At 56.1% G+C, this 24,851-nt stretch overlaps 3 protein-coding genes across 7 annotated transcripts in view; 1 reads left to right on the top strand and 2 right to left on the bottom strand.

Annotated features, from left to right (window-relative positions):
• Positions 1–596, bottom strand: part of MYO9A (myosin IXA) — a 191,141-nt gene extending 190,545 nt beyond the window's left edge. For both annotated transcript variants that reach the window (XM_075045734.1, XM_075045735.1), the window contains exon 1: positions 411–596. The gene's annotated coding sequence lies outside the window, so the exon portion shown is untranslated. The remainder of the gene's footprint in view (positions 1–410) is intronic.
• A 302-nt stretch (positions 597–898) lies between these two features.
• On the top strand, positions 899–8,447 carry SENP8 (SUMO peptidase family member, NEDD8 specific). Its single transcript, XM_075045733.1, has 2 exons — positions 899–992; positions 6,031–8,447. The coding sequence occupies exon 2, from the start codon at positions 6,074–6,076 to the stop codon at positions 6,710–6,712; it is 639 nt and encodes a 212-aa protein (XP_074901834.1). The 5' UTR covers positions 899–992; positions 6,031–6,073; the 3' UTR covers positions 6,713–8,447.
• A 1,977-nt stretch (positions 8,448–10,424) lies between these two features.
• GRAMD2A (GRAM domain containing 2A) lies at positions 10,425–24,633 on the bottom strand. 4 transcript variants are annotated; one of them, XM_075045728.1, is made up of 13 exons: positions 24,541–24,633; positions 23,501–23,868; positions 20,805–20,918; positions 19,992–20,049; positions 18,426–18,498; positions 18,241–18,344; positions 17,351–17,449; positions 16,341–16,412; positions 15,257–15,403; positions 13,822–13,978; positions 13,379–13,478; positions 13,162–13,269; positions 10,425–11,548 (listed from the first exon to the last, which is right to left on the bottom strand). In XM_075045728.1, the coding sequence occupies exons 3-13, from the start codon at positions 20,906–20,908 to the stop codon at positions 11,545–11,547; spliced, it is 1,026 nt and encodes a 341-aa protein (XP_074901829.1). In that variant the 5' UTR covers positions 20,909–20,918; positions 23,501–23,868; positions 24,541–24,633; the 3' UTR covers positions 10,425–11,544. The 4 variants fall into 4 exon arrangements, with proteins under 4 accessions (XP_074901829.1, XP_074901831.1, XP_074901830.1 ...); XM_075045730.1 differs by having other exon boundaries at positions 15,341–15,403; XM_075045729.1 differs by lacking the exon at positions 10,425–11,548 and having other exon boundaries at positions 13,158–13,269.
• Positions 24,634–24,851: the final 218 nt, after the last annotated feature.

The following is a 24,851-nucleotide window of genomic DNA, read 5'->3' as shown; positions in this document are numbered from 1 at the left end:
TTTCCCCCGGGGGCCCGGTCACGCGTGGGGGCGAAGCTGGCGTGGGCCCAGCCATCTTAACCGGTTGCGAGACGGCGGGGCGTGGGGGGGGGCGGCGGGGGGTACGGGACTCGCCCTCCTCCACCGAACAAAGGCTCCGCGGCGGCACCGGGCGGGCGAGCGAGAGTGCGATCGTTGCTCCGCCGCGCCAGCGGGGCTTTCCCCCGCCTCACGCTGAAGCGGGACGCGGTGACCCCCGGCCCCCAGCGCCGGTACCGCGCCCGCCGCCCTCCCCTCACACACACCCCCATCCCTCACACACACAAATCCCTCACACGCACACCCCTCACACACAAATCCCTCACACGCACACTCAAATCCCTCACACACACACCCGGAGGCCCCCGCCCCGCTGCCCCGCCGCCGCTCACCTGGCTGTCGGGGCGCGGCGCATCCCTCGCCCGCCGCCGCCGCTGAGGGGGTGGGGGGGGCTCCCGCCAGGCGCTGCTGAGGGGCGGTCGGGAGGACAGGCGGCGGGGAGGGGGGGGAGGGAGGGAAAGGGGAAGGGGGGGCCGGGGGAGGAACGGGCGCTCGCGCTCCCGCCGCCGCCGCCGCCGCCCGGGCGCTGCCCGACTGCCCGCCCGCCCGCGCGCGCGCGCGCACCTCTCCCGCGCGCACCCGCCGCCGCCGGGAAGGGAGGGGAGGGGAGGGGAGGGGGCAGGCAGGCAGGCAGGCAGGCAGGCGCGCGCCCCGCCCCGCCCCGCCCCGCCGATCGCCCCGCCCCGCCGATCGCCCCGCCTCACCCCGCCGATCGCCCCGCCCCGTCCCGCCGATCGCCCCGCCCCGCCGATCGCCCCGCCCCTCAGGTCTCTCCCACTACCACCACCACCACCACCCCCCCCCGCCCCGCGGCCGCCGGGTCGTTACGACGCGGCGCTGCCAGCTTTACGGCAGCACGCAGCAACCGGCCGGTGCCGGCACCGCGGAGGGCAGAGCGGGCGATGCGGCGGCAGGTGAGCGGCGGCGGCGACCCGGACCGGACCGGCGTTGCCACGGCAACCGCGGTGTCGCGTAGGGCCCCGGCCGTGGTTTCCCGGGCCCGGTGGGCCGTTGGGGGGGGGGGTCCGTACCGGCCTCCACCGAGTCCGGAGGCTTCTAACGGGAGTTTTGAGGACGGGGGGGTTGGGGAAATGGTTAAAATCGTTAAAGTTGGAGCCGCGGAGCCCGCACCGGGGGGTCGAGCCGGGGCTGCCCGGGCACCAGCTCGGCCTGGGTGGGCTCGCAGGGAGCGGTGCGACCGGCTGCCCCCGGGCCCGGCCTTCACCCCGGTCCCGGTGCCGGCCCGGGCCCCGCCAGCCCGGGCAAACCCTCTGCTCTCTCCTGAATTCTCATTTATTTCCATAGAAGCAGCAGCGGGACGAGCGAGCTCTTCCCGGGGGGCTGCTCCCATCCTCGGATCCCGAAGCCGGGGTCCATCACGTCGCTCCTCCGGCCGGGCGCCGTGGGTCACGTCTCCACAGAGCGACAACGACCCGAATCCGTTCCTCCGACCGTAATTCCTTCCTGTGACCGGGTTCCCGCGACCTTTAGGTCTTTTGGGCAAACAATATTCCCTCCCAGCGCTTCCCGCTGCTCTCTTGAACAAACTCTTTCCCAAAGCAGGTGAATGCCATCCGTCGACATCCGGTTTAACGCCGTTTTGACGAACCAAGCTGAGGGGTTTCCCGTCGTTACTTCTGGGGGAGCCTCAGTGGCATCTCTCCTTCTCAGGCTTTCAGGTCGCTGGTGGTTTTTCCCTGTTAAACTTCATGCTTTGGCCAACCCAAATGGTATTTGATTTAGTAGCGTTTGGTGTAGTTCCTCCAGCTTCTAGTTTAGTGTCCCGTGAGGTGTTGTGAAACAAAGCAAGGTTCTGGAGTTCGGTTGCGTAGAGCGGCTGCATATGTCTGGTTCGGGGAGTTTGTCAGGAACAGAAAGGTTTGGGCATTGTGCGTACAGAGATTATGAATGTTTTCATTCAGGACCTATTGAACCCACAAAGGCTCTGTTCTCATATCATCCAGGAATTATAATCTATAGGCTACAAAGAGATTGTTTATCTTTAACAAAAGAGTAAACGAGTACACTCCTTTTCTGGCTTAATTTAATTTTCCTTGTGCTTCTTCTCTGGCTGTTAGGAGACAGGTAAGTACAGGCCAGCTCATGGTGATAAATAGAAATCGATGTTCCTTGTCTGATCTTACTACCATTAACAACAACCGCTATTAAGAGCACTGACACAGTGTCTAAAAACTATACATCCGGTAAAAGGGAATCGTCTGGGGGTTAAATCGTGGGGCCTTTTACTCTTGATCGTTCCAAAGACCTCAGCCAAGCTGCTGAAAATCTCTGCCCCTCTTGCTCTTCCCCGGTAAAGTCTGAATAATTTGCCTTTCAGGTGGCTTTTTGTATTTACCCCCATATTCTTTAGATTTGGTACAGGAGTTCAGTGACGTGGCACCTTAAAATATTCACTCTGGATGTTCTTAGCACCTTTAATTTGTTGAAATAGACTTTAGGAATCTGATTCATCCATAATTTAAGCTCTCTTTCCTCCATCGCTGCCTATTTAAACTCAATTACTAGGGAGTTTCATTCCCTGGCTCTCAAGTGCTGCCTTCAGAGCGCAAGGCAACAATTACATGTAGAAGGTAGTCGTCTTTAATGTTGTGAAAATAATAGGTTTGGGGGTTTTTGTCAACTATTACAAAACACAGGCTTTGCCTTGCATCCTGGACACGAAGGAGTCCCATCAGTTTCTGAATCAAACTTGCGCTAACAATGGCAGCTTATTTGTTAATTTGTTATTACTTACAGATGAAAGAAACTTGACTTCTTGCCATATTGATGCAAGACGGCACCGTTTTCAAATCTATAAACGAAATGGGTGGTTTCATCTTGGCTGGCTTGATGACATTTTTATTGAAGTGCTCTTTTTTCTCTCCCTGGTGTCCTCATCATAGCGCTCGAAACGGGGCAGATGAATATCCCTCCGAGAAAGCTGAGGATTACAGAGAGTTTACACAAATTCCAACTACTAATATGCAAATAAAATGAATGAGCAAGACTCTTGTTGGCAACCTACAACAAATGTTCCAGGCCTGCGTCAGTATTTATTCCTATATTTATGAAAACTTCTGAACAGAGTGTGCCTGAGCCTTCAGGAAGCAAATCCTGGCTGTGTCTGAGCAGAGCTGCTTGCGATCTGCGATTGCATTTCAACACCCCTTAACGTCAAAGGTGCTCAGATCCACACCCCGGCTTCGCTGCGGATTCATCTTTAGCTTTAATGGGGAGGTTCTCCCGAACGAAACCATCTCTCTTGATGGCTTTTCACAGCTCCACTACGCTTTTTCGGTCCTCGCCGCTTACCTTAAGTGGCTCTGAAAGGCGTCCGAGCCTACAAAGGGTTTTCCTTTAAGCTGTGCGCTGCACATAGTGAGTCATCCTTGCAGAACTCACAAGGAGTTTCACAAATACCAGATGGCAATAATATTAAAAGTAGTAGCTGGTGGCAATTAAGCATTTGCTATAACCGTTCTCCCTTCCTGACTGTAGGAAGCTGCCAAATGTCTTTTTTTTTTTTTTTTTTTCCCCCTTGACTGAAAAAAAACCCAAACGATGTTTCTGCAGAGTGGAAAATTAACAGAATACAGGACGCATGCTTCCTTCCCTAGCCCGTAATCCCATTTGGACTTGAGTGGAAAGCTATTTGCTGTATTTTGTACATCTGTAGGAGAAGATGAAGCAGAAAAACACACACTAAAGGAAAATTTGGGGCATTGTATGGGCACATGCAAAAAATGTTTCAGCAGTGACCCTGTTAAAACTGCAAACTGGTCAGTTCTAGGCTCACAGGATGTCCGGCTCTTTAAACAAGACTATATTCAGGCATGCTACGGAGTTGCTGGGACTTAGTTTGGATTTTTTGTTTTGTTCTTATACTGCAGGCTGTTGCAAAGGATTTGCTCCACAAACTTGGAAATGGTTTGAGTTCATTAACGTAGGAAGCGTGTCCAAATACCATTGTGTTTGGCTCAGTATAAATAACAGTGACTGCTCCCCTTCCTTTTCAGTGACTCTTGCTGCTTGGCATCTCTTGGATCTATCAGCAATACATAAATAGTTATTAGCTTTTTCAAGCCCCAGGTACACAACCTCGGCCCTTCCTTCCGACATATTACACATACAGCATGCTTCATCCATTCTGTTACTTACAAGTCACATGCGATGTGACCTTGCCAAGATTTTTTAGAGATAAATCTCTCTTAATTTATGCATGCCTGGCGAGGAAGGACTTTTTCATGATTCACGTTGCAATAAGAAGCACAAATCTACTTCTTCCTAACATGTAAACAACGCGGTTATTTTTTTTATTATTCCCCCCTATCATAATGGAGAATTTGTGTCTTATTTATAGTGAATCATATTAAAATGATCTTATCGGTATTAGTTTTCACACAGTGCTTTAAGAAATCCTAAGATGTTTTCATGCTGCGTTTGGCACAGATGAGGAAAGGGTGAGGCCAGACCAGCTCCAAGTCACCACTGTCCCCAGCTGTGGCTTTTCTAGCCCTGTCCTGGCAAGGAGAGAAGCGTCAGGGACTGATGGTGCATTGCAGCAGCGGAGGAGCCCGGGCTGGGGGATGTGAGAGCAAGGGGAAAACTGGGGCGGATATAGGGGGTTTAAATCAACAGTTTCTCTTCGGAAGATCTCCTCCCAAACTCTAGTCTGGTGCCAGCGAGTATTTCTTGTTGTTTACTGAGTAGCACCTCCTAGTGTGCTGTGCAACCTCTTTCTTAAAACACACTTTAATCCCCCTGGGACACGAAGGCAGCAAATGCAGCAGCTTCTGAAAAGGAATTATACGACCAGTAGAAAGATCAGAATTAGTGGATACGTGGATAACCTGATAAATGGAAAGGAGTCAGGAGAAGTCTTGCCTGGAAGAGCTGTTGAAGTCCTCAAACACATGGGTGGGGAGAACAAGGTGCTACAGTCTACTTGAATTTCCCAGCGCCTTTTTCAGGATAAGAAGCCTCTATTTGTGGAAAGCAGGCACAGATTAAGAGGGAAGAATGTAGCCTGGACAAATAACAGAGTAAAAGATTGGAAGAGTAGGTCAGCATGACCAGGCACTTCTGTTCACAGGTGGACATCACCAGCAGAATCCTGCAGGGATCTTCACCCCTCAGCGTACCCACAAGTGCTTTCTCCTTTTGTGAGCAAAATTTTGGCCAGTTAAAACCTGAGCTATAAAACAATAAGTATTTTGCGGACCATCCAGCTTCGGTGGTACTTGAGTTATTGAAATTTCTACTGGCTAGGTAGACAGTTGTCCTAAAGATTCCCATGGTAGGGAACTGGTTTGTTTGTGATCTTGTTTTTCTTTGTTTCTCCTTACTCATCACCGCCTTGCCTCCTGTGCTAGTGGGCGAGCAGGTTTTCCTGGAACGGGTCATCTGTCTGGCATGGAGCTGTGGCACGATCTGCTAGGTGAAAGGGATCATACGCCTGTCAGACAGCCCCGAAAAGGCTTTTATTTAAGGAACGCCAGTGATGCAAAGCATTACAGTGATTGTCACTGTGCAGGTGAAACACTGAAACGCCAAAACACCAACCGACTTCTCCTAGATCACGTATGGTTTCTGTGCAAAGCACAGAACTGAAGGCGTGCCTGCAGTTCCCGAGCAGGAACTGCCGGGAAATCACTTTGCTTTGAGGTTAAGATCATAACGATGAAACATTTATCTAATTGGAGCCATGCACTGCTCCTAGAGCAGCAGAAGAGCCCGGCTCAACCCGTCACAGGCTGCAGATGACGAGCCGCGTGTTCTCCGTCTGCTCATCTGGCAGATGGTTCAAACACTGGTCCTTCAAATAATAGCCTTCAGGGAACCCTGGGCTTCTGCTCACTGCTTGCTGAGAAGGAACTCGAGATGTTTGTTGTGCTGTATCTTGTCCCAGGTGTGATCTAATTCCTTAATTAATTTTCCCTTCCTATGTTTCAGCTTTTGAAGTTTGCTGGAGTGCTGCACCCCCGACCTGTGCAGGATGGACCCTGTTGTTCTCAGCTACATGGACAGTTTGCTGAGGCAGTCGGACGTTGCCTTGCTGGAGCCCCCAAACTGGCTTAACGATCACATCATCGGGTTTGCCTTCGAGTACTTCACCAACCACCAGTTCCAAGAATTTAGCGATCAGGTTTGTTTTATCAGCCCCGAAGTGGCTCAGTTCATTAAATGTGCCCTTAGTCAGGAAGAAATAGCCATATTCCTTCAACCACTGGACCTTCTCCACAAAGAGCTGGTGTTCTTGCCTATCAATGATAACTCCAACCAGGTCGCTGGGGGCACCCACTGGAGCTTACTGGTTTATTTCAGGGACAAAAAGTGCTTCGCCCATTACGATTCCCACAGTAAATGCAACTCTCTCCACGCCAAGCAAGTGGCGGGGAAGCTGGAGGCTTTCTTGGGCAAAAGAGGGGGCAAAGCAACCTTCATGGAGGAGAAGGCGCCTGCCCAGCAGAACAGCTATGACTGTGGGATGTACGTGATCTGCAACGCAGAGGCTCTGTGTCAGGGATACTTTAGGGGCCGGCCGGAGCCTTTGCTGCAGCTCCTCACCCCCTCCTACATCACGCAGAAGAGATCGGAGTGGAAAGCTCTCATCACGAAACTGGCACAGAAGTGATAGAGCTGCAGCTCCGGCCCCCCCAAAAACTGCCTTCCCCGTCTGTGAGGCAGCACCCCCAGTGCCTGAGGGAGATGCCCATGCGCAGGATTGTCCCAAAGAAGAAGAATGTAACCCCTCCAGCATGGCTACACCCCCCCAAACACCCTGTTCCCTCCTGGAAAAGCCTTAGTCCCCTCTGGACATTACTGGCCTTTGAACTTCTAACCAGAAAAGTCACTTTGCTTTCAAAGAAATCCTCCTCTCCATGGTGAATTTTCACACTGACTTGTGTGGCAAAATGGGTTGCTAAAGAGACTTCACCTTTGCTCAGCAGGCAACACGCCCTCATTAGGTGGCTTTAATTGGCTACAGGCATTGCCCTTCCAAGCCAGGTTTAGCAAATGCCCTTTAAAACCAAGCCTCCAAATGCTTTCTCATGGCTATTTCGAATTTGTGCCTCCAGCTAGTGGTATTTCAGCAGTCTAGGATTTAGCAGCAAGGATTTTTCACCCCTGAAAACCTGACACTGAGATGTCGATGTCAAAGGACAAGACTCCAAAAGAAATGCCTCGATTAAAGAACGGGGTAAAAAGAAAATCTGTTTTCTTCAGATAGGTGCTCCTAGGCTGTACAGCAATAGCTTTTTTTTCTTTTTTTCTGTCCCCCACCCCTGCTTGCTCTTATTACAAATTAAAACCTGACTCTGAACTGCTGGAAGATTAATAGGAAGCCGAGAAACCCAATCCTAGAAAAGGAAACTTAATTGAGATGAAAAGCGACACTCACTCTTTGAAGTATTTTTTTTTCATTACGATTTTAGGTCGTCTCCATTCAGGGAGGGTTCGTCAGCGCTCCCCAACCCTTGTTAGCGTTTGCTGCACTCAGAGTGTCCAAGGCTGTCGCTGCTTCCTCTAGAACAAAACCAGTTCTGTTACTTGAGATAAAAAAAAAAAACACCAGGGAGAACAAAAGGACAGAGTTTGAGGTATAAAAGCCAAAGATAACTGCAGTCTCCTTGAAGCCCAAGAAGTCCTTAATACACTTCTAATCGAAACACCTTTCCTCCTGTGCTGGATGATGGCTGGGATCTCAGAGCACATCTTCTCATTAAAAGACAGGCTCAGCACTGGGGAAAATAAAAATTAAAATGAGATGTCGTTGCAGGGTAAGGAATAATCTCTAATCTCATGAGAAGCAAAGAGCAGGTTGCGCAGGTGGTGTCTAGCAGAGCAACCACGCTCCGGCACACCAACTGAATCAGGAAAATCCAGGTTAAATACAAGCCTCAAAAAAGAAAAGGAGGAAGGATTATTTTTAACCCGGAGCTCTTCACCCATCATATTGCCAGCCCAGCCCCACCGGCGTGCATACTAGCACAGCACCGAGGTGATGAACTGCAGGAAGGGCTTAAACTTCCCTTGTTGCTAAGAAAAAGGTAAGTAGCCACAGCCCAGGCTCTTTCAAAACACCCAAGCAAACACGTACAAGAAGCAGCGAAGCAAAACGAGGGTTGGGGTCGTTGCCCTCCTTCCTACGCTGCCCAGACGGGGGAGCAGCTGGCGGGCCAGGGCATCTCTTCAGCACCAGCCCTTCCTGGAAAACCCCTTTCCCTGCTCGGATGGAGCTGAAAACCCAAGAGATGGTTGAAACGGGATTGAGCCACTCGCTGAAGGGGATTCACTTTGGACTCCGCGGGGCTTTGCCGGAGCAACGTCACTGCCACTCCCGGGTCCAGAATAAAATTCAAAACCAAACTGTGCGCTTGTCAGCATCATCCCATCTATTGTGTAGGTACCCGCTAACAAGCAGTGGCTCCTGCTGCCCCACGGTTTCTTGTTGTGCAACGGTATCGCGGCCACAATGGCTGCGATTCGCGGGCAGAGCCTCAGGTCTTGCAGCGGCTTCTCGGCCACTCTGCGCCCTGCAGTGGGTGAAACCGAGCAGAAATTGGCCTTAGAGAGCTAGCGAGCCTGGGGACAACTCCGCCACGCCTTCCACGATGGCGAGGCAGCCACACAAGCTGATATAATCTCCTAGTCCTATTTTTAGGGGTTGATTTGGGCTGGGGAGGAGCGCAGGTAGAGGGGAGGTAGGAAGGCAGGGTGGTGGGTCTGAGTGGGGGAGCACTGGGGGGGACTTGAGGGCAGGGGCTGTGCTCATTCGGCGGGCACCCCGCATTCCTCATCCCCAAGGGACAGGGCAGGGCTGCTGGAGCCAGCAAGGTGAGCACCCAGGACGTTTCCTGCACCCAAGGCTTTTACGTGGCATTTCTTTACACAAAGAAAAGCAAATAAGCTCAAGCAGGGCGTCGGCGGGAGAGCTAACACACACTGACCAGGCAGGCAAACACTGGCTGGAAAACAAAACCGGAGCCCTGCAACCAGCTCCCAGCAGCAGGGAACCCCCCCAAACCACAGCAGGGTCTCACCCCTGGGCTCCTCCAAACCTCTTCCAGTTCAGCCGACTGCACCCGTGAGTGGTCCCACTGCCGGCTTTAACCAAAGAGCCCTGAGAGGAGCCGAGGTGGCCGTCACCACTGTCACATGCCTGGTCCGGGCTCGGCACAAGGACGAGGGAGGGACCCCACGCACCTGGTTTGAATTGGGTGCTGCGGAGCACCCAAAAACACACCAGGCTGGGCACACAAGACCAAAAAAGCCCCAATCCTAAACCTAATTTTTGGGACCATAAGCCCCACTGTGAGGTTGAACCCATTGAGCACCAACTCGTTTTTTGAAAAAACAACCCCAAACCCATTTTGGCGGCTGCACTGGCACAGTGAGCTGGGCAAGTCCCCAGCAGGGATGGGGTGGCAGCGGGATGGTGCCTTTCATCCACCGGGTCACCCACAAAGTCAAAGGCTCCGACAGCCCCGTAACACCAGAGCTTTGAAGAAGCAGCCTCAATAGTTTGGCCAAAAACGTGGCCAAACCACAGACCACCCCCTCGGCACCCCAGGGTGACACCACCCCAGTCCCCATTTAGCCAATGTCACCTCCACTGTGGCTTTCAAGTTGGGCCATTTTCACGCATTTCACCCATTTTCATGTGTTTTGCTCCATGGGCCAGGCTGACGGGGGCAGGATTTGGGTTGCTGATGCTCAGAGAAGAGGAGGAAGAGGAAAGCTCACCCTGTCCACCCCAGCGGGACGGGGCTGCAGGTCAGCACCCTCCCCAGGCATCCACTGTCCCCAGGGTGGCCCTGCCACCAGCTTGAGTGTCACATCCCGCAGTGTCTGCTGCCATCTAGTGAAAAAAACCTCCCTGTCCCCTATGCCCGGAGCCTGCCTGGCCCTGGGGTGTCCCCCAAAAGCCACCCTAGCCCCCCCCACCCCAGCCAGGGCTGCACCCCAGCCTGGTATTTCCCCCCCCCCCCGCCCCCCGGCATGGCCAGGGTGACACACAGGGTGACACGCAGGATTCCCTGGTGTGGAGAAACAATGCTGAGCACCCACCGGCACGCTGGCCCACGCGGCACCCCTCCAGCCTTGCCCTGCTGGGTGGGATATTGGGGGCTAAACAGCCCCACCTCCACCAGCGCTGGCCCAAAGGGAGGACACGGCGATGCCACCCATCCCCAAGCCCACACGAGAACAGGGCCGTCCCCACGTAATCCACGTCCTGAGGATGCAGCCAGCGAAGGGGCACCAGGACAGCACAGATTCTGGGGTACCCCGTTTCAGGGCTCGCAGCCCGGCACCACCGCAAGGATGCTGGCAGCAGACAGCGATGTGCTAGAAAATCCTGGTTTTATTTTCATTTAAAAGCCGTTCCAAGCCTGGAGTGAGCAGCGAGCTCTTCCCCAGGGTGTGGGGATTTGGCCCCATCAGCACTTGTAGTTCCAAAAAAATAGGAAAGAAAAAGAAAAGGAATCGCACAGGTATCACCTGCCGCCCCAGCGTGCTCCCAGGGGAGGCTGCGGGACAAATCCTGTGGCACTCAGCTCCACGTGGTGACGAGGTTAACACGAACCAGGGCACAGATACGCTGCGATCTGGGACGTTCACTAGTGCCAGCCACAGGCTCCTTTTGGGACATCTTAAAGAGGTGAGCGGGGCTAACGAAGCCTTGGTCCGGCACCATTGCCAGGCGCAGTCCCCAGCGAGGACACCTGGTCTAGGGGACCCTAAAGTGCTTTGCAGGGGACACACACACACATACACGCACCCAGAGATGGCCCAGTACTCCAGGAAAGAAGGGCTGGGGGCCAGTACAGAGCCCAGCAGAGCTGGGGGGACCCTAGATTGTACCCCCGCCCTCAGGTGCTGGGATAGATGATGCCCCACAGGGCTGGTGGCCCCTTTCTCCCCATCCCTGCAGACTCCCAGGGTTGGAGCCATTCCTCTGCCCGTGGCCCCAGGGATACTGAGAGGGGGACAAACAGGCAGGTTCAGCCCAGAGCCGCTGCTCGGGCTTCACCCAGAGCAGCAGCAGCAATTCATCCACATTTTTGGGGGTTCCTGGTGAGCCTAAGGTCATCTTTTAACAAGAAAACCCCAAGTCTGGAATAAAAACCGGCACCCGTTTTAGCAGCAAGTCCTAAGGGGAGGTCCAGCCCCTCGGCAGTCCTGAGCCATCGTCCGGTGCTACCGAGCTCTCGTCCGGTGCTACAGTCCAGCAGCGTCCCAGGGAGAAAATGGGTTTCCAGTGGGACGGGGAGTTGGCACCAGTGGCCATGAGCTGGCCGAGTGGTCCCGCTGGGAAGAGAGAAGATACTTGGTCCCATTTCACTGGCCAAGGGAAAGCCGGACCACGTGCAACAGCCATGGCTGGGAGGATGCAGCACTGGGATCCGTACACAGGGTGCCACCATCTCGGCGTCCGTCCTCAGCCAGCGCTGGGGGTAACAGTCACCTGCAAGCAGAGAGCAGGGTAAGACGGGGCGAGTGGCTGCAGAGGCACGGTACCCCAGCCCAGTGCCCAGGCCCCATAGGCACAAGGAGGGAGAACCCCCGCTGTCCCCAACCCAAGGGAACCCACTCCTGTTGTATTGGGTTTGCATGGCAAGGTTTTGGCAGCAGAAGGGCTACAGGGGTGGCTTCTGTGAGAAGCTGCTGGAAGCTTCCCCTCTGTTCGAGAGAGCCAACACCAGCCGGCTCTAAGATGGACCCACCGCCGGCCAAGGCTGAGCCCATCAGCGATAGTGGTAACGCCTCTGTGATAACATATTTAAGAAGGGGGGAATAACTGCTGCGCAACAGCAGCTGGGGAGAGAAGTGAGAATATGTAAGAGAAACAACCCTGCAGACCCCCAGGTCAGTGGAGGAGGAGGCGGAGGAGGAGGAGGAGGTGCTCCAGGTGCTGGAGCAGAGATTCCCCTGCAGCCTGTGGTGAGGAAGACCATGGTGAGGCAGGCTGTCCCCCTGCAGCCCAGGGAGGTCCACAGTGGAGCAGATATCTACCCGCAGCCCGGGGATGACCCCACGCCAGAGCAGGGGAATGCCTGAAGGAGGCTGTGACCCCGTGGGAAGTCTGTGCTGGAGCAGGCTCCTGGCAGGACCTGTGGCCCCGTGGAGAGAGGAGCCCATGGAGCAGGTTTTCCAGCAGGACTTGTGACCCTGCAGGGGACCCACGCTGGAGCAGTGTGCTCCTGAAGGACTGCAGCACGTGGAAAGGACCCACGCTGGAGAAGTTCATCAAGAACTGTCTGCCATGGGAGGGACCCCACGCTGGAGCAGGGGATGAGTGTGATGAGTCCTGCCCCTGAGAAGGAAGGAGCAGCAGAGACAACGTGTGATGAACTGACCCCAACCCCCATTCCCCGTCCCCCTGTGCCACTGGGGGGCTTGGTAGAGAATCTGGGAGTGAAGTTGTGCCCGGGAAGAAGGGAGGGGTGCGGGGAAGGTGTTTTGAGATTTGGTTTTATTTCTCATTACCTTACTCTGGTTTGATTGGCAATAAATTGAGTTAATTTTCCCCAAGGCAAGTCTGGTTTGCCCGTCACGGTAATTGGTTGAGTGATCTCTCCCTGTCCTTATCTCAACCCACAAGCCTTTTGTTTTATTTTCTCTCCCCTGTCCAGTTGAGGAGGGGAAGCAATAGAGCGGCTGCATGGTGCTTAGTTGCCAGCTGGGGCTAAACCACAACACCTGTCCATCCCTTGCCGATGCCTGTGGTCCCATTAGCCCCAGGGCACAGCCCGGCTCCACCAAGGTGCCCTGGTGCTTCCTACAACCAAGGAACCAGCCCCAAACCTGCAAGGAAACCTTTTCCCAAGCGCTGAAAGTCTCAGGGACAGCAGAGCTTTCCCTGGTCGCTCAAACCAGCAGCTGATGGGATCATCTACTGCATGGGGATGGCACTTTGAGGTCTGCCGTCAGCCATCCCAACAGCAGGCACCGGACAAGGGACAAAGCACCCCTGGGACACATCGTGGAGCGGAGCCGTTGCTCCTTGCACCACATCCCTCGGGTTGTCCACTTGCAGTGTGACCAACCTGCCCCAAAGTGTCCCCGAGGGTCCCTCACCTCCTGGGCCCGCGGGAGAGGTAGTCCCGGTTCAGAGAGCAGAGCTGCTGCTCCAGACGGAAGATGCGAAACGCCAGGTACGAGGAGGACACAACCAGGAGGCAGATGCTGGGAGCAGAGGAAAAAGCGCAAGTGCTCAGCGGCTGGTGGTTGAGATGGAGGTTCCCAGCGTACCCCCCCTACTTCCCCACGCCACGGCCGCCCTCAGCACACTTACAGCACAATGAAGATCTTCAGGAGCTGGTAGTCAGAGGGTCTCAGCTCCGCCACACAGCTCTGCTCCACCTCCAGCTCCTCCTCAGTGTTTATTGCACTTTCTGAAATACAAGTCCAGAGTCAGCAGCACGGCAACACTGGGCAGATGCTCGTGCTCCTCCGGCAACTGGGAGCCTTCAAGCATCACATACTCCTCCCTCGTGGGCTAACACTGCCTGCACGGGCATTACAGGTGCACGCTGAGGGCTCAGACCCCACAGCCAGGAGACCCCATCCCCAGGACCCCATCACCGACTCCCAGCCTCAACCCTGTTCGTCTGCAAGGCAGAAATCCCCTCCACGAGCGCAGAGGATGGATGAACATGTATTTATGGAGGTTTACACCCAGCACCATGTGCAAGGCAGGGCACAAACCCGCATCCCTGGGTCAGACACAGCCCTCACCCGAAACCAAAGGCTCCTCGGAGGTGAAGGAGCTCTCCTTGGCGCTCAGGCTGCTGACAGAGGTCCGGTGGATGCACTGGTAGTCGGCATCCGGCAGCGACAGTGACAGCGAGGCGGGTGACACCTTCCTCCACTTGCCCTCGGGGACAATCACCTCCTGCGGGAACAGCCCTGGGTGAGCCAAGCCACCGGCAGCGCTTTCTCCCGTGAAACTGGCAGCGCCGAGGACACAGTGGGGCCAGATTCGGCCTGGAACCTTACAGCATCTCCGTCGAGCACCAGCACATCCAAAGGGGAAGCTGGTCCTCCATGATGGGCCCGTGGGGTCATAGGTTCCTGCTGCCATAGGAAGGACCTGCCCACGCACCCCACGCCTGCCCCAAATACCAATTGCTGCCTCCTTCACCCCTTTGTTTGAAGCTCAGCACGGTCACCCATCATCCTCTGAGACCCACTTGCCCACCCTGTGGCTCAGCATCCTGGTCCAGCGCACCCCGGAAAGGCACCGAATTGAGCAGGGCGGCAGCCGGCACAGAGAGGGGTTCCCCCACCGGAGAGTCGCAGGGCTGGAGCTGCTGAAAGGCTACAGCCCTCAGAAGGACCGGGAGACACCGCCAGCCTGCATCGCTCCCGATTCAGCCCTTGAAAAGTGCCTTCAACCCTTGGGATGCCACCAGACCACGGGGGACATCCCACCTGTCACCTCCTGGTCCAGTGTGTGAGGCCACTGGCCCACAAGGGCCACCCCAATTGTCACCTCCTGCACCCAGCCTGATGCACAAGGCCACCAGCCCGTGGAGGACACCCTGCTCAGTGTCCCCGTACAGCCCAGCACAGCTGCAGCACCAATGCCTTCATGACGGAGCAGAGACAGGGATGGGCCATCCACATTTCATGGAGAGGACACATCCTGCCGGCCAGGGACGCAGCCATTGCGGGCAGAGCTGAGCCCTGCCATGCTCCAAAGGCAGCAGGATGCGGCCCCTTGTGCTCCCTCAGTCAAGCCACAGTTTGGCAGGCTTTTCCCTCTCCAGCCTCCCAGCTATGAGCCGTCCCACTCATGCCACAGGTTTTTGGACAATTCAATCACATTTCCAGCCTGTTATCTCTGTTTGCGGCTGCAAACAGTATCAGCCGGCAGGAGCAGTATGGCAGCATTTTCCGCATTGCTCTGAAGATTTTCTGTCTATAAACAGACCCCCAAGACCAACCGGCCGAGTCATCAGTTTGCGCTCAGCCGCAGGCTGTCCGAATCGTCCTCTTGACCCATCCGTTTCTGACAAGTTGGGGTATGAGGATCCCAGAGGACGAGCTACGAAGGCAACGGCCGCATCCTCGCACGACCTTTGTCAGCAGCGAGGGGAGAGAACTGACTCTGTGCCCTGCAAGTGGCTGCCAGCCGAATCTCAGCATGCCAGGAAGGCATTAAACCCACCAAGGGGGCCAGGCGGACGCTCTCCTGCCCACAGTGCGAGTTCATGGCCGTCCTTCCCTCTCCCAGAGCCGCCCTGACCCTCACCAGCGACACAGCATCAGGCTCCTCTGTCAGCTCCTTCAAACTCAAGCTCTTCTTACTCGAAACCTGGAGGGGAGAAAAAATCAGGCGTTATAGTTCTGCCTCTGCATGCTTCAACCTGAGCCAGAAAATTGAATTTTGACTTTTCTAGTGAGTCTATGAAGAGCAGCTGTTTAAAACTTGCAAGCATGGGGATTCCGGAGACAAAGAAGAGCATCCGGAGAGAATGGGGCACTGCATCGCTGCTTCCCATCACCAAAAACCCTATGGGGCTGTGGCTGAGCCAAGGGCTCCTGCACTGGCCTTGGCTCCTGACAGAGGGGATAAACCATCGGGGGAAAAAAAACGGGAATATCTAGGCAGAGCCCAGCACATTTCAAAGAATAAATTCCCCAGTTTGGCAATGGGTCTGAGTCACCCAAATCACTGCCCCAGCACAGCCGGCAGACACCCTTCTGGATGGGGAAGGGCTCCAGCACCACTTCCCACGTGCTTCAAAGGCAGGGAGAAGAAGAGGTCCCCACAATCCTCCTCTCCAGCTCGAGGGCTGATGGAAGTCTTCACCCCTCAGACTTTTTAATTCAAATTTTTTTTTGACTTTGCACCATTTTTCCTCCCCTTAAAACTTCAGATCTGGGGAAAAGGCGGTGATGTGCAGAGTGGCAGAACTAGTATTACTACCAGATTATAAATAATTCATATACACGCCCTGGGAAAGAACAGAAACTCCGGGCTCTGCCTCTGTCATCCATGACCCAGAAAAGGCCAGCGGCAGCTCACAGGGACAGGATGCGCCCGGGGCATGGCTCCTGCCCCTCTTCCTGTCCCTTGCTGTGGAGCGAGGACGCTGGGAAGAGGCAGCAGGGCACCAGGGAGGACTTTGGGAGCAGTCTGAAGCCTTGGAGGTGGTGGTGAAGAGCTCTGCTCCCCAAAATGCAGCCCAAGGGGAGAGCACAGAGCCCTGCAGCCATCAAAATGCTGTCAGATGCGGGGTGGAGGGTACCTGCAGGTGCGTGCAGACTCTCCTCAGGACATCATAGACGCTGTCACGGGAGATGAGGGACACAAAGATGTACTGCAAGAGAAAAAGAGAAGCTGCTGGGAGAGATTTCCCCCTGTCCCCAGTCTGATTCTTCACAGGCAGAGAACAGGCAGAGACATCCTGCCCTTGAATCTCCCCTCCTTCAGGAGCCACGTCCCCCCCACAGGCATCTCCCTGCAGAGTTTACTTGCTGTTATTTTTGCAGCCTGCTAAAACCTGGACCAAATTTTTTTGGGGCCAGTTTCACTCAGCTGCTGTTCCCATGGGGCCTCCCGTGCTTAGCCCAGAGGGATGTGGCAGCAAATGGGGCCAGGAGCGACAGAAAACATCCCCACGGATCGGCACAAGAGGACGCGGGGCAACGCTCGCCTTGCCCGATGCAGAGTCCACGCAATGTGCAGAGCAGATTGCTTTGAATGCCCAAATCCTGCCTTGTGCCACCCCCTGCTAAAATCCTGCAGGAATAACCCCCTCCTTGTCAGGGGATCTGCAATGCACGCTGCTGCCAGCAGCAGTCAGCCAGACGAGGACTCGGATGCACTGAGCAGGACTACGTCAGCTCGCTGCAGCCAACAACACCCAACGTGATTTAAAAGCTGGAAATTCAGCCCCTTAACAAAGTTTTCTGCCAGCTCAGGTTGAACGCCAGCCCAAACCCTTCCCCTGCTTGCGTTTAAGGAGTTTAAAGGTTTTATTTGAGCCTGGCAGGGATTTGTCAGGCTCGACCGAGTTCCACTCGGGCTTTGCTTCGCTCAAAAACAAAGTGAAATTCAGAAACAAAAGCAAAGCTGTGGTGTTTGCCCTGGCTGGCTGCCAGCACGGAGAGCAGTGCTCACTTCCCAACCGGCCCACACTTTCAGCCAGGGATGGGAATCACTTCGTTCCCTGCTCTCAAATCGCAGCCAGCTTGGACCAGGGCATCCCCTGGCTGTGGTGAGGCTGGGTACCAATGCTCAAAGCGCCAGCATTACCTTTCTGCTGGCGTTGGTGGTGATGGCCAAGCCATTGGGCAGCAGCCGAGCCGTCTTGTGCTTTTTTATCAGCTGTACAGAGACCACCGGGATCACAACCTGGAGGGCAAAAAGACATGGGAATGGGCAGGGACGGGCATGGTGCGAGCTCAGGGAGTTTCTTTCGCAAGGCAGAAATATAACACACGTCGTAATTATGCCTCAAGCAGAGTGGCGACGTGGGGATTCAGCATTTCCCAGAGACAGCTGGGTTTTTATTAAAGGTCACAGCATCCCCGCCACGTTAATCTCGGCTGGGAGGTGGTTTCTACTCAATCAGAACAGCGAGGACACGAGGAAAGCATTGTCCAGCAAGTCTCCTTAAAACCCATCACGAAAGCCCCCTCTACAAGCCCACAGAGGGTTAAAACTAAGGCAGGATATAATTTATGGCAGGATAACTTCATTGAAACCCTGTATTTCTATCAGCTATTTGTTTAAAGTGGCTGATATAAATAATTCAGTTCTTCAGCCCAGTTTTAAAGGAAGTTGTCTCTCCCCAAGATCCCTGTCAGCCACAAGACTAACAGGGAAACATCAGACTGTAAATCAAGAAGAAAAGCCAAGAGAGATTCAAATCTCCCCCCCCCCCCCCAAACCTTTGATCTTCCTTCAAACACCGTTGCGGCTTGTAGGAGGTTTTGCATCAGGGAATTTTAAACCAAACCAATATTTGGTTTCCCCAGGCAGGTGCCGCAGGTGATCAGAGGGGGAGGCACAACCATGCTCCCCTTCACATCGGAGGCTTTTAATGATGATTTTGGTAGTATTTGGATGTAGGAGGGGATAAGCTGCAGCATAGCCTGGGCTACGAGCCCTAAGGGACCAGGGTGAGCTGGTCTCCATGTTACCTTGATGTCCTTCCCAAAAAGGTTTGCATAGAAGCAGAGCCAGTTGGGGGAGATGTAAAGCCTTCCCTGGATGAGGATGTCTCTCTGGAGCGCACATGAGCAAACTGCAAGGCAGAGAGAGGGGCATGGCAGACTATGTGCCAGATCCTGCCACCCCCATACCCGTCCCTTGCCATGCCACCCACCTTTCAGCACGCTCTCCTCCGTCGGGATGTCCTTGAACAGCTTGTGGTACTGGGAGTTGTACTTGCTAGCGGCCTGAAAATAAAGCAGAACAAAGTTATCTAGTGACCTTGCTGAAGAGGAGAGCCAGAAAAACACCCTCCTGCAAAAAAAATCTCCCTCTCCCCGCACCCGGGACCAATGCAGCAGGGTCCCACCAGGCTGGGGACGGCGGACCCGAAGGGCTAGAGGAGGGTCAGATGATCCAGCACCCAGCAAACGTTGTGCCATCCTCCCAAATAAACATATCCCCTAATATCTAAGGAGGCTCCTGAGCCTCTGCGAGGAGCCCGTTTTGTCCTGGGCTCATCTGCAGGCAATTTATTTTGCCCAGCAGTTTCTCTCCTCCTCCTCGAGCTCTTCCGTTATTCGGGGCACAGTGACAACACTTGCTTTGCACCCATCGCGCCGCGCCATCCAGCTATTTATATTCCCGGTGCCTCTTCAAAGCCTGCCAGCAGCCGCGGCAGGAGACTCGGCAGGTTCGCCCTTAAATAAATCTGTATGTAAGTTAAAGGCTCCAAAGCAGTTCAACACTTTGCATTAAATCCGCTCAGTTAGTCCTGTAAGGCAGCACAGGCAGATTTGCACCCCCTGCCCTGGAGGAGGCAGCGCCCCAGGCCTCGGGGTGCTCCCCAGGGATGCAACTGTCCCCGCAGCGGTGACAGCTGTCCCCTGAAATCCAAGGGACAAGATGCTTTGCGAGGACGTGGAGAAGTCCAGCACAGCTCGAAGGGCCCCAGGGCAGCAAGGCTGGTTTGCAGAGAGCACTGCAGGCAGAGCCCTCCTGCCCGTGGTGACAAGGTCACCTTTGTTCCATGCACCTTGTCACCGGATGAGCTGGGCGATAAGAGGATCAAGGCTCAACATCACCTGGGGTCAGCTCAGACACCACCCCTGGGAGAGACGGCGGGACGGTGGGGGTGCCGCTGGGAGCGTTTCAGAGGGACACAAGGGGTTATGGAGGGACATGGCGGGACTGTGGCATCACCTCTGAGCCAACCCCAGGCTGTCTTTGATCCATAGGTCAAGAAACACCCCCTGGCCCCAGCACAAACCCGTTGCCATCTAGTAAGCCTCCCAGATGCCTCCGAATAATCAGCAAAATGTTCTTCTCCTCCATCTTTTTCACAGGGAAAGGGAAAATGCCTCCTCCCTCCGCCCCTTCCTCTTCCAAAGCACCCCTTGTTTAAAGACAGACCGAAAAGCTCTACTTCGGGCATGATTTGAACAAAAAGGTTCAAACGGACAGGAACCAAGCTGCTTGCAGTCAAGATTTCCACTTTCTCCTTTGCTCTGGAAGGAAAATCCCCAAAGTGTTTGCAAGGCAGATCAGAGGCCACAGGAAACCATCATCGACTCCCCTGAAAATGCAGGCGGGAGCCTCTGCCCTACACCAGAAGCCGCTGTGGCTTCTCCTCTGGCTCCCGCAGCCCACGTTTGAGACCCCAGGCAGGCTCCGCCGTGGCAAATGGCCGGGGTCAGTCTACAACGAACCAGCCCATTTGCTCATGAAGCCAAAGACTTACCACTTCGCGGTGGCATTTCTTGATGTCTTCATCCTTCAGGGCTTCATTCAGGTGGAGGCTGGAAGGAAAAATATAATAATAGTCATAATCATCATCATCAGGCAAGTGAAGAACCCCAGGTCTCTCACCTGCTCCCTAAAACACATGTGCTGCAAGAAGAGACACAGTAAGACGTAGAGGACTGAAGACAGACCCCAGGCAGCCACATTTCGGATGTCTCGGTGATTTATTGTAGCATTGGGCATTGCTGAGGTTAAATAACAGCTGCAGGAGAAGGCTGATCTCTGTCTGGCATCAGGCTTATAGTGGAGGCAGCAGCACCAGGGTGCCAGTACCCAAAACACACCCCAGCACTGGGGAAAGGAGCCCAGAGCTGCCCCCAGCAGTAGCCTGGGACAGGTTAGGAGCTGTTAACGGGCAGCTTCAGCCAGGTCAAGGTTTCCCCAGGGAAAGCACAAATGGGAATTTGGGAACATGCCCAGGCAGAAGGACGGACTCGTCTTTGGCCACACACAAGGGCATCCATCCACACCCATCACGCAGGCAGATGAAGGGAGAAACCACAGACAGGGAAGTCCTCCCAACAACCTCAGCAGCGGGAATACCGGTCCCCTTCCCCAAACCCCTCTCCCCTCCCTGCTTTTATAGACCCAGTATTCGAAAGGGAAAATAAAGAGAGGACCCCCTGTGCCCACCCATAGCTGGCAAGCTGCATTTAGGGGCTTGGAGGCAGCAGGGACGCTGCAGGAGGTCACAACAGGAGGCAAAGAAGAGCAAAGACTCGACCATAGACCCCAGTATGCTGCCCCTTACCTGCCATCGAGGGAATCCAAACTCTTCTCCTTGTGGGATGCCTCCAGTTTCTCACGGCCGTGCATGGGCTCAGGGCTCTTCAGGGGAGCTGCTTTTTCATGCATCGGCTTGGCGCTGCAAAGAGAAGCCTGTTAGCCCCCCAGGGGGAAGGGAAAGAGGGGGGAGATGCGTTTTGGAGCCGTAAATCCATTCCCTTCAATCCCAGTGTGCGCAGAGACATCAGTATCTCTGCCGCTCAAGGACAGCAAGAATATTTCTGTGATTTCTCACGTCACAGGAGAAAAAAAGGGCATTTCCTGCCAGGAGCTCCTCGGCACTTACAACCAAGTGGCCAAGGAGCAGCAGCTCCCTCCCCGCTGCCTCAGGTAACACCCTCCAAAGCAGAGCCTCTCCTCCCCAAGAGATGGAGGTTGGGATGGGAAAAATCGCAGCTCTACGAAACTCCCTGGGGTGACGGAGACTTCAGCCAGTGAGGGCCAGGGTCTGCTCCTCCGGGTCAGCAAAACACCATCTTCCCAGGGCAGAGCCCCTGCCGAGGGCACCACCTCCCTCCTTTAATCGCTCCCCTCTTGTTAAAGCCTGTTATTTACTATCATGAGTTTTATCAGAGGCGCTTATCAGCCACAACACGTTAAGTAAACACACTCCCAGTGCCACCCGGGGAAGGTTATCAACCGGCGGGCCAGAAAGGTGACGCTTCCGCCCTCAGCAAACCGCAACTGGAGATTGCCATGCCACGGTGCTTCTGGCACGGAGAGCCAAAGCGAATCGCTATCCCAGGGGACCAATGCCGGAACAGTGATCCATGGTCTGTGGCAGCACAGCAGAGCCGGCAAACAGCCACTGGACCTATGGAGAGGAAATTATTCAAGGGAAAAGAGCACGGCTCAACGGGCAGGGTGATGCTAGAGCAGGTGGGGGACTGGCAGGACAGCAGCAGGCAGGATAGGTGCCAGCAGGCAGGACGAGCGTGGAGCTGGAGCGCATCCCAGTGCCCGCAGGGATGATGCCTGGAGGTGCGGCAGAGCCCAGGCGGAGAAGCCATACCAAAGTGCTTCCTACCTACAGAGAGGGGCTCTTTCGCTGCCTGTACTTCCCTAGCTCCCACTCCTAGGGGCTCATCTGAAGGGAAACCCATCTAAATAATCCCCCACAGTCTCAGGGAGAGCCAGGACAGGGGTGCTGCACCCCAACAGCCATGCCCAAACGGTCTGAGAATCAAAGCTGCGTAAGTCCCTGTGTCCCCACAGCCTTGGGGGCCTGACCAAAACGCTGTCCCGATGCAATGGAGCCAGGCTGAATCCCAGCTGGAGGCACAGGGAATGCTCCCTCAAGATGCAGCACAAACGCAGGGCTGCAGAAAAACAGAACGCAAGTCACCAGTGCCATGCAGTTAGGACCAGGCTGGGAACCAGCTCCTGGGTCCCCGCAACCGGCGTTTGCAAAGTAAACGAGCTGCCCATATAGCCCCAAAGCCCAAGCATTGTGGGGATGGGATGAACAGTTGTGGGGAATTTTTAGGAGAAGCTCAGGTCAAAGGATGTGTCTGGAAGGGAATGGAGATTCTACCGACAAGAAGCACCAAAATAACATCCCTTGACAATCACACCAAAAGGCCTCAGACACCCCGCGCCTTCAGGACAGGCAGCCCTGCACCACAAACACCCTCTGCTAGGTGATGCCATGCTGCCCTGAAGCCAAAACTCCTATCACGGAGGCACCGAAGCCTTCATCCCCCCTGCCCCCATGCTGGAAAAGGGGCTCTGACCTGCTCTGGAGCCTCCCTCGATGGAGCTCAGCCTGCTCTGGCTTCCCCCACGTCATCCTTTAAATCCCCAAGCAGTTGCGCCACTTAATCCGGGCAAGCAGATTTAGCCCTAACTGGGGCTGACACCAAGGGGCACCGTGCAAGGGACAGGGAGAGGCACTCCTTGCTCGAAGCAAGGGCACCAAGAAACCCTCCCGGGGTCACCAAACACACAGAAATCCCCTAAAACAAGAAGAGCCAGAGACTGAAAAGCACTTGGTCCTGTCCCAGTTTTCTCTCTCTTACAGTCACTGCCAGGGACAACTCCTGGGTCAGATGGTCCCTGGACGCAGTGCTGGCATCAGGCTGCTCCAGGGAGGGTCTGAGGGCTGCGAGGAGCATCCTCAGCCCCAGTGGAGACATCGCAGTGGCTGTTTCATCACCCGTCTCCAGATCTCGGTCCATCCCTGCTCCCAGATGCAGCAGGGATGGAGATCTGGGGTTCGGGAGCACGGGATAAGATAAGGTTGGGCTCCAGGCACAGGTGACGGGGACGTCTCCCTGCCAAGAACTGCTTCCAGCACCAGCGCAGGGAGGAAAACACTTTCTAGCAGCTCAGGCCATCACCCTCCTCAAGGAATTTTTTCAGCAGGAAGCTGCTTCTGCAGGAAAATCACCATCCCAAGTGTCCCAAACTACAAGTGGAGCAAGAACAGTCGGAACGCAGAGCCCCCGAGAGGAGGCAGAGCAGGCAGGCGCAGGAGTTGCCGGCAAAGGGAAAACGTTGCCGGCAACCTGCTGACACCCTGCCCACGGTAACGGGGCTGACACCCCCCTCCCTGCCCACGCAGGCTCCCCCTGACCCCCAGCTCTCCTCCTGGGCTGTGGCTTTGCTGGGTGAAGCCCGGTGCTTCTCCCTCCCCCTGGATCGGCATCTCCCTTCCCTTACACAGTGCTGGGATCCGGTCTGGAAACGGTCTGGCACGAGCCCCTCCGACGGCGTTTGATTTTCACTGGATCCCTTCCCCACTGCTGCCGGCACAAGTGAGGGGGAAGCACGCGGTGGAGGCAGGAGAGAGCGAGCCAGGGATTTCACCTCCCCCCCAAAAAAAAAAAAAAACCAAAAACAAAACCCCGAGGATCAGAGCCGGAGGGAGGCACTTGTAGCCGGGCAGCCTTGGCCAGAGCGAGCCCGGGCGGGATCCGGCGAGCTGCCCTTGTTCCCGGCTTTCAAGGTCATTTCAATCCCGTGTGTTGGCTGCTGGAGCGGAGCCACCGCCGAGGATGCTGGAGGGGAACGGCCGGTGCCCGGCGGCGCTGTCAGGAGAGAGGCGGGAGGTCAAGGAAAGGAGGAAGAGACACGGACGGAGCCCTCTGTGGGTGTCCCCCCAGGTCCCCGCACCTCGGGCGGCCTCCCTCGATGCCCCCCCCCCCCTCCCCGGGGTTCTTCGCCCTTGTCCCCGGGGACCTACGCCCGGTGGGCGACAGCCGGGGTGAGGACCGAGGCCTCGGTCCCAGGATCACTCCCCAGCACCCGGGAGACCGGCTTTTACCGGGCGCCGCTCCAGGAGCCCCGGGCCACGTTCCCCTCGCGGCCCCGGCGGTGCAACGACGGGCCAGGAGAGCTGGGGGACGCGGCGAGGAGCGACCGGGGCCAGGCCCCAGCCTCCTCCCGGGCTCGGAGCCCCCTCCACACACCTCCCTCCGCCAGGCAGAACCGGCGGCTCCCCGGGCCCGGCAGCGGCGGGACCCCCGGCTGCGCTTCGTCCCCTCACTGAGGTGAAATGGGGGGGGGGCGGGGCGCGAGCCTCGGGGTTTCCGCGCTCCCCTCAGAGCGCGACGCCGCCGGCGGGGGCGGAGGGGGGGGGCAGGCCGAGGGCTGGCACCGGGCTCCCCGGCGGTAAGAGGGAGGCGCCCCCGCGGCTCCCGGCCGCCCCCCCCGGTACCCGGGACCCCCGCAACTCCCCCCCCCCCTCCCCCCGCCCGTACCTGCGCGGCGGCCCCGCGCTGCCCGGCGCCGTCATGCCCCGCGCGCCCGACCTCCTCACAGCGCCCCGGCGCCCGCCCGTTGGCCGCCCGCCGCCAAGCCCCGCCCCCGCCGCCCACTCCCATTGGCCGGTGCCGCCCTCCGCCGGCCTCAACTCCCTTCCCTCCTCCTCCTTCGACGCCGCGCCCCGCCCGCTGGCGGGAAGAGGAGGGGGGTGGAGCCTAGCGTAGGACCCGCCTCTTAAAGGGGCCGCGGAGCTCCCGCCCTACGCTGGCCGGAGGGGCGGGGAAAAGTCCAGGACCCCCCCCAAACC

Source organism: Buteo buteo, chromosome 13 (genome assembly GCF_964188355.1).
Source record: "Buteo buteo chromosome 13, bButBut1.hap1.1, whole genome shotgun sequence".
NCBI lineage: Eukaryota > Metazoa > Chordata > Aves > Accipitriformes > Accipitridae > Buteo > Buteo buteo.
Note: the sequence above shows the minus strand (reverse complement) of the source record. Positions and strands in the feature narration are given on the sequence as shown.